The sequence below is a fragment of the Schistocerca piceifrons genome, chromosome 1 (assembly GCF_021461385.2).
Source record: "Schistocerca piceifrons isolate TAMUIC-IGC-003096 chromosome 1, iqSchPice1.1, whole genome shotgun sequence".
NCBI lineage: Eukaryota > Metazoa > Arthropoda > Insecta > Orthoptera > Acrididae > Schistocerca > Schistocerca piceifrons.
Genome location: NC_060138.1, coordinates 709,137,407 through 709,150,436, shown reverse-complemented (window position 1 = coordinate 709,150,436; position 13,030 = coordinate 709,137,407). Strand labels below are relative to the sequence as shown.

General features: G+C 36.5%; 1 protein-coding gene across 1 annotated transcript in view; it reads right to left on the bottom strand.

Annotated features, from left to right (window-relative positions):
* LOC124710804 (protein unc-13 homolog 4B-like) overlaps positions 1 to 13,030 on the bottom strand; it is a 145,083-nt gene that overhangs the window by 16,826 nt on the left and 115,227 nt on the right. Inside the window, exons 9-10 of the mRNA XM_047240954.1 lie at positions 12,705 to 13,005; positions 9,550 to 9,673 (exon numbers count right to left, since the gene is read on the bottom strand). Of these exons, the coding sequence (XP_047096910.1) occupies positions 9,550 to 9,673; positions 12,705 to 13,005 (425 nt within the window). The remainder of the gene's footprint in view (positions 1 to 9,549; positions 9,674 to 12,704; positions 13,006 to 13,030) is intronic.

The window sequence follows — 13,030 nt, the reverse complement described above, 5'->3', positions numbered from 1 at the left end:
TTGTCAAGAGTTATACATTTGTTGAAGAGACTGATGTGTTGTGTGACATTTGAGTACGTAAGGACAGCGTACTTTGCCTTTTTTCAATCTGTTTTAAGGTATGGGTTAATACTCTGGGGAAACAGCAGAAAAATAAATGAAATTATGGTGATCCAGAAGAAAGCAATCAGAGTAATGGCTAAGGTAGATAATAGAACACATTGTAAACCATTGTTCACTAAATATAGAATTTTAACAGTAATTAATTTATATATTCTTGACAGTGTTAACTACATACTTGCTGAACTACCTAATTTAAGTGTAACAAATGAAAGACATGGCTACTATACAAGAACGTGTACTTCTCTGCTGTTGCCACAAAATAGATTAGCTAAAACTAACAATAGTCATAAGTATATGGCAATTAAAATATATAACAAATTGTCTAAAAATGGGTCAATCAAGCCTGACAAATTATTTAAAGACAATGTTCATAACTTCTTGTTAACTAATCCATTCTATTCATTAGAAGAATTTTTAGAAATGCCCAATATCAACTTAAATATGTAAAATTTTTTTTTGTAAAATTAATAGATTAAGTGAACTGACGAAGTCTATTGCATGTAACAATGCTGAATGACTAATAAAGAATCTGAATCTGAATCATATCACACACAGTGGTCAACCTCAGTGAATGACCACTGACATCAGAGGGACTGTCTGTTCCTCAAAATGGAGGGAATTTTGGTATTGTCCCCAGAACTTTACCTATTGAGAAAATCATTGCTAATATCAAAGTGGCCGTCCAGGTCATTCCTTGTGAAAAATCTGAGAAAACGTTATATGAAACAGTCAGGGTATTGTGTTGAGCAAAACTACCAGCTTTAAACCTTAAAAAAGAAGTGTTGCAAGCTATCATGAGCCTTAACAGCTACAAGGATACATTAGTAGTGCCTGCCAAGAAAATGTTACTTAAAATGAAGACCAAAGATTATGAGGAAAAGATTTGGGACCTATTAGATTCGACAATGTACTGAAGGCATAGATCCAATGCAGCAGATCACAGGGTATATGACTCAATTAATCAAGGTGGCTTCTCTCTTGGCAGACCTATATAGAATGCTGTATGTCACAGAAGTCATATTATCTTGGCTGTATGGATTATGTTGCATTAAGACGGATGATAAAAACTCCTGACTCACTGATGTATAAATTGGTGGAACACTAGACCTCTCTACTTCAACTACACATAAGAAATACTGACACATACATAAAGAATTTGGGACATTTCACTGAGAAACTGAAGAAAGTCAAATTGGACCAAGCAATGTTTGGCCAGCTTTGACATTGTTTCTTTGTTTACAAAAGTGGCATTCAGTGATTCCATGGAGACTATGAATTCCCTTTTCCTGGATGACATCACCAGGGTCTTTCATGAACGTCTTACCACAAGCTATTTCATTTGGAATGTTGATTTCTATAAACAGTTGGAAGGTGTCACCATGGGTAATCCACTCAGTCCAGTGGGCCAATTTCTTCAAGTAACGTTTTGAAAGACATGCTCTGGACTTCGAATCTTGTAAACATAAGGTGTGGTACAGGCACATTAGTGACAACTTTGTTGTATGGGGTTGTAATTAGGAATGGCTTGGTGACTTCCTTTACTTCTGAACAGTCTCCATGCCACATACAATTTACTATGGAGGTAGTAAATGACCAACTAGATGTGCTGGTTATGAGGAAAGGGGAAAACATGGGACACAGCATGTATCAAAAACTGACACAAACTGACAAACCATCAGCTAAGCCAGAAAGAAAGGGGATGACTCTCAATGATTCAAAGACAAGTATTATGTCAGCCACAGTGCCTCAGACAATGCAACACCTAAAAAGCATTCTGAGGAGTAATGGGTACTCAACCATTTGCGTAAGAAGTGTTGCAAAATGTATCACTCAGGGAAGTGCCATGTTGGAAGAAGAAAAGTCAGGATGGCTTCTCTGCCATACATTTCATGGTCACAGACAAAACTGGCTGTATATTGTGCCAACATGGCATAAAAACTCATTACAACCAAGAAGATCAAAGGGTGTAGCAGATTTGCAAAGAGCAAAAGGGACCAACTTACAGTGTTGGAAATGTATCATATATCTGTACATGTGGGAAAATCTATGTTGGATTGATTGGAAATCCATAACACCAGGGTCACTGAATATAAACCATATTTTAGGTTGGGACAGGTGGAGTAGTCACCCATGGCAGAGCATGCACATGTGGCGCTGATCACATAATAAAATTTGCCAACACAGAATTTCTTGCTGTTGAGAACTACCACAACCACTTCTTCAGAGAAGCCATAATATCCATAAATGTGATAAGAGCTTCAGCAAGAGAAACTGATATGGTGAATGGATCCTGGATTCCTGTGCTGCAGTGCATGAGTGTTGCAGGCAGCAAGGATGGGGAGAAGCCCTCAGACATTGGTACAACAGATACATAAGATCTGTAGCCGCAAGTTCCATTTCAGTCAGCTAGCAGCAATGGAGGGTGAAGCTTTGACAATACCACCCAGTGGTGCTTGTGAAACTTAAGAAAAATCATCAAAGAAATTTTCACCAAAGAACTTGAGATAGAAGCCAATAGACAGTTTGTCACTGAATATATTGCCTGATCAAAAAGCAAGGTTCCCAGAACATATGATCAGGTTTCAGTGCAACTTCATACACATACACACCATTGGTGGGTATTTTGACTAGAATTGCAATTCTCTGTGGCAGACAGAATGGCCAACAGAGCGCATTAGTGTTGTTCACATTTAGGACTGATATGGTATATAAGGGGCATAATCTATGTCAGATGTTGGTGGATCATTGTGAAGGACATGAAGGTACCATGTAATTGTGTGAGAGTGTTTTATCAGCATCTGATAGGAGTTTTAGAGGGCCTCATTGTAGTCAAATTGTGCAATATCTAAATTTGTGGGGCACTGGAGTGTGAGAGTGGCTCAAAAAGTTTGACTTCAATGGAACATGAGGGCAGACATGCTTGTCAAGATTCTGGCTGAACATATCTGACCACCACAACAGAGGATCACCATATTCTGCACCAAGAACATCAAAACCCCTTCACAGCTGCACTTGCCATCCAGGAACCAGTAACGGGCTCCATGCAACCTTCTGTGTTATCGTATGTCATTGGTCAGAGACTAGCAACAGTCAGACTAGGGAATTATCATGTCATTGTTAGGCTGCTGTTGACACCACAAAACAAATGGTTGAGTTTGGAGTGGCACCATGAACAGGCAGCATGTACTGCTGATGAATGTCCTGCATTGGCTTCAGTGATGAATCATAGTTCTGCACGACCCTAGATAGCCATTATTGTTGAGTGTGGTGCCTTCCTGAAGAGGTCCCATTCTTCCAATGTTTTTGAGAGGCACAATGATCTTACTCCAGGAGAACCTCAGGTAGGACTTCAGGTCACGGCTGTTAGTGATGACACAATGGTACAGCTCACGTATCCTGTGTCGTCATGCATTAATTCTCATGCAACACAATCGTTTTGCCATTTTTCAACTGGGCAATGCTTACCGACATATGCCACATGTCTGTATGAAATAGACAAAGTATAATACCTACTAAAAAGAAATGTATCCGCCATATGAATATGTATGGAAGAGAGCAACAGTTAATGACAATGATAAAATGTGGATTACCTTAAAACCCTCTTTAATTGTTCCTATGACACTTGGCTGTACTCTTCCCTCCAGTCATTTTCATCTTAATCCTTACATGTTCCAACACTGGATTTCTCTTTTCATTTCATGTATCTTTCATTCACACTGTGCCATCCCAGTTTTGTGACAGATAGTAGTATGACTCCACATTTGCCATTACTGCTGATACAAAAACCTCTCTCCTCTCCTACTTCTCAGTAGATTCCTAAATCCTCCTTGCCTAGCACATTATGATGGTCCACAATGCCCCAATTGTCTCTCTTAATTCATGCACATCTATCTGGAGAATCAATCATAAACAATCTCTTCATGTCATCTCCATACAATGTCAACTCCATACAATGTCATCAGTTTCAGCAACAGTTTCACATCCAGTTTCTGCAATCCCACCTTTTTCTTCCATATCTGAGGTTTCAACAGTCCTTTTTTGTAGCATATTTCAGTAGATTCTGTAATTGTATGGAGTCAGATTTTATATCTCTGCTATAATGACACAAAGATATTCTGGAAAATGAACATTATGCCCACAATCATCATGGGCTACCACAAAACAATTAATAGATTTAATATTTATTGACACAAAGCAACAGCTTTGTCTCAAGAGACAAAATAAGATGTTTCTTAGCCATGCAATTAGCCTTCATCCTGCACATTTCCTTCTGCTTTCATTGATTTGCCATTAACAACATAAAAATCTCTAAAAGAGTCTTCACAATAATTTACCTGCTTATCCAATTTTCTTCAGCAGAGAGGTTTCCAATTTGTTGCTTATTGTCCGCCATCATTGATTATTATGACGTTGTATAATGTCATGATGCTGTCAAAAGCATTTACAACTATCTCAGTTGATTGCCACAGAACTTCAGTATTCTTGGCAGAATACTTTCACAGACTTTGTACATTTCAAAGCATAGTTTCATCTTCAGAACTTCAAGTGAATCTTGAAGGACCTTCACTATCAGTGTGACAGAAATATATGTCTGTGAATTTTACTGACTTCTGTTGCATTTATCTGTGATTTTTGCTGATTTATGTTACACATGAAATTACACTGAAGCATCTTCCATATTCTATGGTGAATTTAATGGAAAATGAACAGGGCACAAGTGCAGGGCCTTACCTCTTAGGGGCCCCCAGAAACTCAAAACTCACAAAACGTTTTTTGAGCAACCTTGATCAGATTATTGAATGTGATGAGATAATTAACAAGTTTGCAAAATAAAAACCATGAACAAATATTGTATAAGTATTTTCAGATGTTATTTCTGTAATATTTTATCATTTTTATTCAATTTTCTGTCATGTTATGTTGTAGGAGGATACATAATGATTCAGACAGAATTTGTACTTGGTGTGATGAATTGCAGCTTGTACAGAACAGGGAACAATGTAAGCTAATGCAGATGAACAGTCAATTACTCCTGTAATGTTCAAATACAGTATCAATAGTGTGCTGCCTAAACACTGACTTTAATTAAATATCTAGGTTTGAAGTTGCAAAACAATATGACATGGAAGGAGCATGTAAGGCTTGTTATAGGTAAGGCAAATGGTTGGTTCATCTATAAAGGAGACCACATACAGAACACTTACATTATCCATTCTTCAATACTGCTTGAGTATTTGAGACCCCACCTATATGGATAAAAGGAAGACATTGAAGGGATTTGTTACCAGTGGTTTTGATCAACACCTAAGTATTACAGAAATATTCTGTGGACTCAAATGGGAATCCCTGAAAGGAAGAAGACATACTTTTTGCAAAACACTCTTGAGAAAGTTTAGAGAGCTGGCATTTGCAACCGACTGAAGAACAATTCCACTGCCAGCAATATACATCTCACATAAGGACCATCAAGATAAGAGAAATCAGGGCTCATGTAGAAGCATTTTTCACCCACTCTATTTGTATTTGGAACAGTGTATGTAGATGTATATGTAAACATTAACCTACTTCTACAGTTTTGAAAAAGAAGAAGCTACTGAAAAATTACATAAAAGCAAAATGTAGATGGGAATGTTTAATTCCAACTTTTAGGAATATTCTTTCACCATTATGAAGACACTAGGCTTTTCTATATCACTTTTGTTACTGACTTCCAACATGCTTATATTTTCACATTCGAAAAATGTGTACTGTTTTACTGTACCTCTCAAACCAACTGGGATATCCTACTGAAGCATGAGCATGAAAAACCGGTACAAAATAATTGGTAACACCTGTATCTATTCTCTGGACAAGCTATCTTACAATGCTTGGCAGAGTGTCTTCATGTTGCTATGGTCACTTCCCCTTTTGTTGTTCTAATCATTAATAGTAAACTGGAAGAATGACTGATAGTAAGCCTCTTTATTAAGTAAAGTCTCTCTAATTTTACCTTTGTGGCCTTTTTGTGAGATACATGGAGGAGAAAATGATATGTCGACAGACTCTTCAAGGAAATTACATTCTCACATTCTCAAAACCTTAACACTATAAAGCACACTGTGTTACACAACATTCTATTACAAACTCATAAAAAAACATGCTGCTCTTCTTTGAGTAGTCTCTGTTTCCTATATCACCCCTCCTTCTAAGGGTCCCAGCAGGAGGGTGGACTGCACTTCCTAAGGATTATTTCAGTGAGACAGACTCTAACATCTATCTTTCCTATGATTAGTTTTTATAATAATTCAGTTTTTAAGCTAGATGAACATATACTGGGGTATATTTTTATATCTTGCAAAGGTTTTTGAGCTGGTCAACCATGCACTTCTCTAGCAGCATGTTCACATTTTTTGAACTCCTGTCTGCATACCTAAAAAGCCATAAACAAATAAATTATCAAAATGGGGAGAGAAAAATCAACAGTCAGTCTATGACTGAATCAGTAATGAATGACATGCCACAGGGGTCAAGACTGGGATCATTTATTTTTCTTGAGTATGTAAATAATATTGTACAACCTTCTAATTCCCATTTAATTACTTACACTGATGATGCCTCTGTGTTGTTTAACACTGACAATGAAAAGGATATAACATATTTTTCAAAACATGGGTCATCAGAAGTAACCAAACATTTTAGTAACCAGATATTAAAAGTCAATTACACAAAATCATGGTTACTGTAACTGAAAGCAAATATGGTTAACATTTACTTTTATTTCCTTTAGTTATTATTTTTTGGGGAAAGCCCATAATTTTTGTTACATCTAAGTCCTTGACCATTCTCAGCCCACCTGTATACATACACACAGTTTGGAAAAAAGAAGAAAGAAATGGTAGCTAATTGAAACCCTGAAGACCAAGCTGTGCTTCAAGGTATACACTCATGAATAAAATTTGCTACTGAAAGTGCAGTAGAGAGAGGTTATTGTGAAATTTTATATTTGCCAAGTTTACTTATTAGCGATTAATCAATATGGTGACCACTGTTAGGTAAGATTATGAAATAATACTGGATATGATGTAAATATATATTGGCATTTCCCACCATAATACATTTTCATGGTGCCCATAATGGCTATTCCTGGTAAGGACCAAGACAGTAAAATGAATGGAAAATATTCTAATATATTTGTCATTTTGTGTAATCACTTGCATGTGAGAGAAATCTGTCCATGCTAACAAGCAAACAGAGTAGTTTCAAATGAAAGAGTTCATGGCTTGCAGCAAAGCATGGTCAGACCTGTCTCACTTTCATCTTTATTCACAACAAAAGCAGTCATTATCATTATGGCCCCAAAAGGATATCTGAAAGTACTTCCTGGAAATCAGTTGCTATGAAGGAGACCACATTGTTCCACATATGGAGAAGGGTGCCTGTCTTCTTTGATTCCTATGGAATTTTGGGTCAATGTTAGATACCTTTTTGCTTGCTTCATTTGCCATATTTTTATATTTTCTCCCTTATCAACTAAATTTAACATTGTGTGTATTATCCTATGATTTCCACTAGGTGTTGTCTTGTTGACCAGTTGTTACTGCACTAACTTTACTATTTAACCTCTCAAAGATACCGATTCCTATTGCATTGCATTCCTTTCCCAGGTTTCAATTAGTCATTGCTTAGTGCTTTCTTTGAAATTCTCAAGACTATCTGATTTTTCAACGTTTTAATTTCATACATCTCCAGATTCACTGACTTTACTCTGCATTTCATAACTAATATTATCCATCTGAAACTGTCCAGAGATCTCTTCCTCATATAAAAAATACCCATTCCTATTGCATTGCATTCCTTTCCCATGTTTCAATTAGTCATTGCTTAATGCTTTCTTTGAAATTCTCAGTACTATCTGATTTTTCAGCTTTTTGATTTTATATGTCTCCAGATTCACTGACTTTACTCTGCATTTCATAACTAATATTATCCATCTGAAACTGTCCAATGTTTCCAGATCTCTCCCTCATATAAAAACTTTCCTCACAACTCTTAAACTGATTATAAGCAATGATTAAAGTGTGAATTGTGGAGAATTCTATCAAGTTGCTTCCCATTCATTCCTTTTTTCTACTATTTTTCTTTCTGTTATTTTTCAATTCTGAGTTACTTAAGACTTAAATTTTCATTTCCTTCAAAATACTCCAAATTTCTTTTATCTCCTCAGATATTTTTCCAGTATCTTCACCATCTGTGGAGTAAGTAGGCATATACAATTGTACTGCTGTGGTGGGTCATGGTTTTGTATCTACCTTGGCTATGATAATCTGTTATTCATACTGCTTGTTCTAGTTAACCTGCATTCCATTTTGTTGTTCATTATTACCTACTCCTACTATTTGATTTTGTGGTAATGGACTGACTTGACCAGAAATTCCTGTTCCTCCTCCCATTGCACTTTACTAATTACCACTATCTAACTTCAACCTATCTCTTTCTCTTTTCAGGTTCTCTAACCTTCTTGCATGTTTAAGGTATCTAAAATTCCACATTCTGACCCCACAGTTTTCTGATGATAGCATTCTCCTGAGTAGTCTCTGCTTGGAGATACGAATGAGGGACTATTTTATCCCTGGAATATTCTACATCAGAGAATGTCATCATTATTAACCCACACAATAAAATTGTGTGTTCTGAGGAAAATGATGATTGTAATTTCCCCTTGCTTTCAGCCCTATCAGAGTACCAGCATAGCAAGGTCATTTAGCTAGTGTTACAAGGCCAGTTCAGTAGATCATCCAAGATGTGCTGTTAACTGCTAAATAGGCTGCCAATCCTTGTCAGAAAGCATATATCAACCATTCTTTCCAAAGACATTCCTTCAATGTGGCTGCACCTATGGCATATGTGTCATTGAGACACATATGCCACCCCACAAAGGCAAGGTCCATGGTCCATATTTCATGCACATCTTACAATGATCTCTTTCAGAATCTTGGAATTCTTACATTCACTTTCCAATATGCATACTTCTGAATTACTTCATAATTTTTTGAAGAAGGATATCTCTATTAATCAATTTTATACTGTAGATATTCTGATGCAGTACTTGTTATTTAAAAATTACTTCCTACATACTATTATGTAGATAACTATAGCCTTCAGTACCAACAATCACAATGAGATACATTCTCTTTGTGAGTGCTTTTTGCTGACCAGTTCGGTATTGCTTTGGAGAGCTACTATGTAACATATTTAGCATGTGTAGCTGAGTATGGAAATTACTCTGATTTTATAATTTAAGTCCCAAATATTTTACTATCCCCCTTTTTTTCTTTTTTAAGATGCCATCTGATGATCAACTGCAAAGAAGTTAAATCAGTTCTTGTACCACTTACATATACTGAGGCTAAAAAACATAGTAAAAATTTTTTGATTATGAGTTATATCATTCTCCCAATTAAAACTTACACATTGAATGTTTCATCAAATATGGGATATAATGTATTTTTCTGCACCTTAGTCTTCATCTTCCCAACAGACTTATATTTTTCTTTGGGAAGGAGTTGCATCTTTATATATGCATTGCAATTTGCTGAAACAAAGAGAAACAATTATAAAAGTTTCTGTAAAGAGCATTACAATAACATGTTTCAAAATTGCATCACCAAGCATGATAAATGTGATTGAAATTAAATTTTCAATATATATCAGAAACATTACAAAATACAAATGACTAAGATTACAAAAATGTTCTTAATTTCTGATTCTGAGAATCTAGTATGTTATAATACTCCTACATGCTGTAATCAGAGTCTTTAAACATCACGGCATGAGAAAAGAGGTCTTGGATATGTTCCCCAAGAATCTCCAGTAATGTGACTTGTATGTGTACCCACAAGTCATCCACAATAATTTCTGAAGAACGATGACAAACAAGTTGGTAATGAATCACGTACCAAACATATTTGATGAGCAACATGCAAAGCAAACATCTGGACCAAGGTAACAGTAATATTTGTAATTCTTTGAGGAAGATGTCGTATTCACTGTTACTTGTGAATGGGCACTGTCTTGCTGAAATATGACGTTTGGAGTTGCCTGAAGCAGGTTATAAAAAATGAAAGCTGTCTCAATGACATGTGCATTTATAGTTCAGCCCACTGCAAATGGTGTAAAACAGCCAATGCAAACAGATCCATGCCAATTCCAATACTCCTGTATTGAACTAAGTCTCTGGACAACATAGTATGGTCCATTATGGTTATGGCATGGTATTTCAGTTGTCTCATGTTGTTCTCACATTCTGAGGTGTGCTGGTATGTCAACACCTTTACGCCTCACTCTCATCATACGTTTATGTTATGTCCTTTGATTTTAAGAAGGCATCGGCTGATTAGCACTCAATTTCAAAGGTACAATTAATTTGATCACTGTTTAGTGCCTGAGAACACTAGAGCATTGACCTTTCTAGGTAAACTAAAGAGGGCACTGCTGCACACTCATGTACTGTCTCTGAGCAATCTTAATCATTCCTCTGCACCCTGTTCTATGCATTCTCTGAATTTAAAGTCATTTTGGACATTACTTCAGGATGTTACAATTTGCACAAACATTGGTACAATTAACTCTGTAGCACAATGTGGCTACTACAGTGGACAGCTGTTAATGGTCACTTCTTTGCCATTTTCAATCAATCCTGAGGCCACGAATGTACACAATCAACTGCAATGGGCACTCCCTACTGGTGTTGTGCTCTGCATGTATTTGCATCCTCATGACTGATTGAAAACATCAGAGAAGTGACCATTAAAAGCTGCCCACTGCAGTGAGGTTTATCACTGAGTTACAACAAGTTCTACTTCTACATTTACCTCTACACTTTACAAACCACTATGACATGCATGGCAGAAGGTACATCCTGTTGTGCCAGTTATTAGGGTTTCTTCCTGTTCCATTCACATATGGAGCATGGGAAGAATGATTGTTTGGATGCCTCTGCACATCACTAATTATTCTAATCTTATCCTTATAAACCTTTTGAGAATGATACATAGGGGATTTAACATATTCCTAGAGTAATCATTCAAAGTCGTTCTTCTCAGGATAGTTTATGTCTATCTACAAAAATCTTCCAGTTCAGTTCCTTCAGTATCTCTGTGATACTCTCCACAGATTAAGTAAGCCTGTGACCTTTTGTGCTTTTCTGTAAATGTTAAATATCCCCTGTTAGTTCTATCTGGTATGCGTTACACTCATTTGAGCAATATTCTAGAACAGGTTGCACAAGTTTATTTGTAAACAATCTCCTTTGCAGACTGATTGCATATCCTCTTTATTCTACCAATAAACCAATGTCTGCCACCTGCTTTATCCACGACTGAATCTATGTGATCATTCCAATTAATACCTCTACAAAATGTTACACCCAGGTAATTGTAGGAGTTGGTTGATCCCAACAGTGACTCATTGGTATTAGTCATAGGATACTACATTATTTTCATTTTGTGAAGCGCAAAATTTTACATTTGTGAACATTTAGAGCAAGTATGTATTCAAGAACAGCACCACATATTTGTAACAATGAAGTACTAACAAAAAGTCAATTTGGTTTTCAGAAAGGCTTTTCAACAAAAAATGCTATGTATGCTTTCACTAATCAAATATTAAATGCTCTGAATAACTGATCATCACCCACATTGAGATATTTTGTGACCTCTCAAAGGCTATTGACTGTATGACTCATGAAATTCCTCTAGATAACGAGTGTAACCCCTATGTTTGTGTCATAGAGTAATGGTGGCGTATGCGTACGTGGAGAACTTTTTTGTGCAGCGATCACCAACATAGTGTAGGGGAACCAGCCCGCATGTGCCGAGGCAGATGGAAAACCGCCTAAAAACCATCCACAAACTGGTCGGTTCACCGGACCTCACCACCAGACCTCACCACAAGTCCTCCTGGTGAACTCATACCGGGGACCAAGCGCTCCTTCCCAATCCGGAAAGTTCCTTTTTCTTGACTGCTATGTACTTTTCATCCTTACTTCTACTACCAGTTTGCCCTTTCCTAGTCTCTCTGACTCATAAGTACTCTGATCCTAGTATCTCACTGTTGATTTTTATTTCATACAATCCTGTGTGGCTCTGTAGGACTATGATTGCAAATAGTTTTCCTACTTAATCCCTTTTCCCAGCATCAACAAACCAAACACAGTTCTCTAATAATGTCAGAAATGTGCACTGAACTACAACAGTCTGTCACAACTAGAAATTTCACTTTCAACAGTCTTCTGAGAAAAAAAAATCAGCAGAATATTAATGGACACATTATGACAAATAATACAGGCATATGATGTGACTATTGAACAAGCATGTTTAGTCCCTAGTTTGTGTATCTTTTAGCTGATGCTAGCCATTGGTATCTTATCTGTCTTTGTGTTTCCTACTCAGAACACATTAAAAATGAAACTGACTGGGATATAGTAAGTTAAAGGAACTTCAGTTTTTCATAAATGCATTTTAAGTTTTATGTATATTTTCTATGTGGAAATCAATTTAGTTAAATTCTGGAAGGACATTATACATTTCTGCTGTAAAATGGTGTTTTAAAATTTCAATGCTTACCATTTGATTTTTTGGGTGGTAGTATAATGTCCCTTGCATTTAAAATCTCTACATTGAGGACATTGTTGAGAAACCACATTTTCACAGCAACAAGACCAGTGCTAGTTAGTGAATTCTGCTGAGACATTCTCTCCAAATGATACCGATGAATACATTCAGATGATCCTTGAATCAGTTCTGGAGCCAGCAGATCATTAATACTTGTGAATATAACTTTTTTCCTTTCATCGAGCCCCATTAGAAATCTCTGTAACCTTTGGAGTGCTGCACTTATATTTTTATTGAAAGTGCATCTGGAATTCTGAAACAATGTATTAAGTCATTAC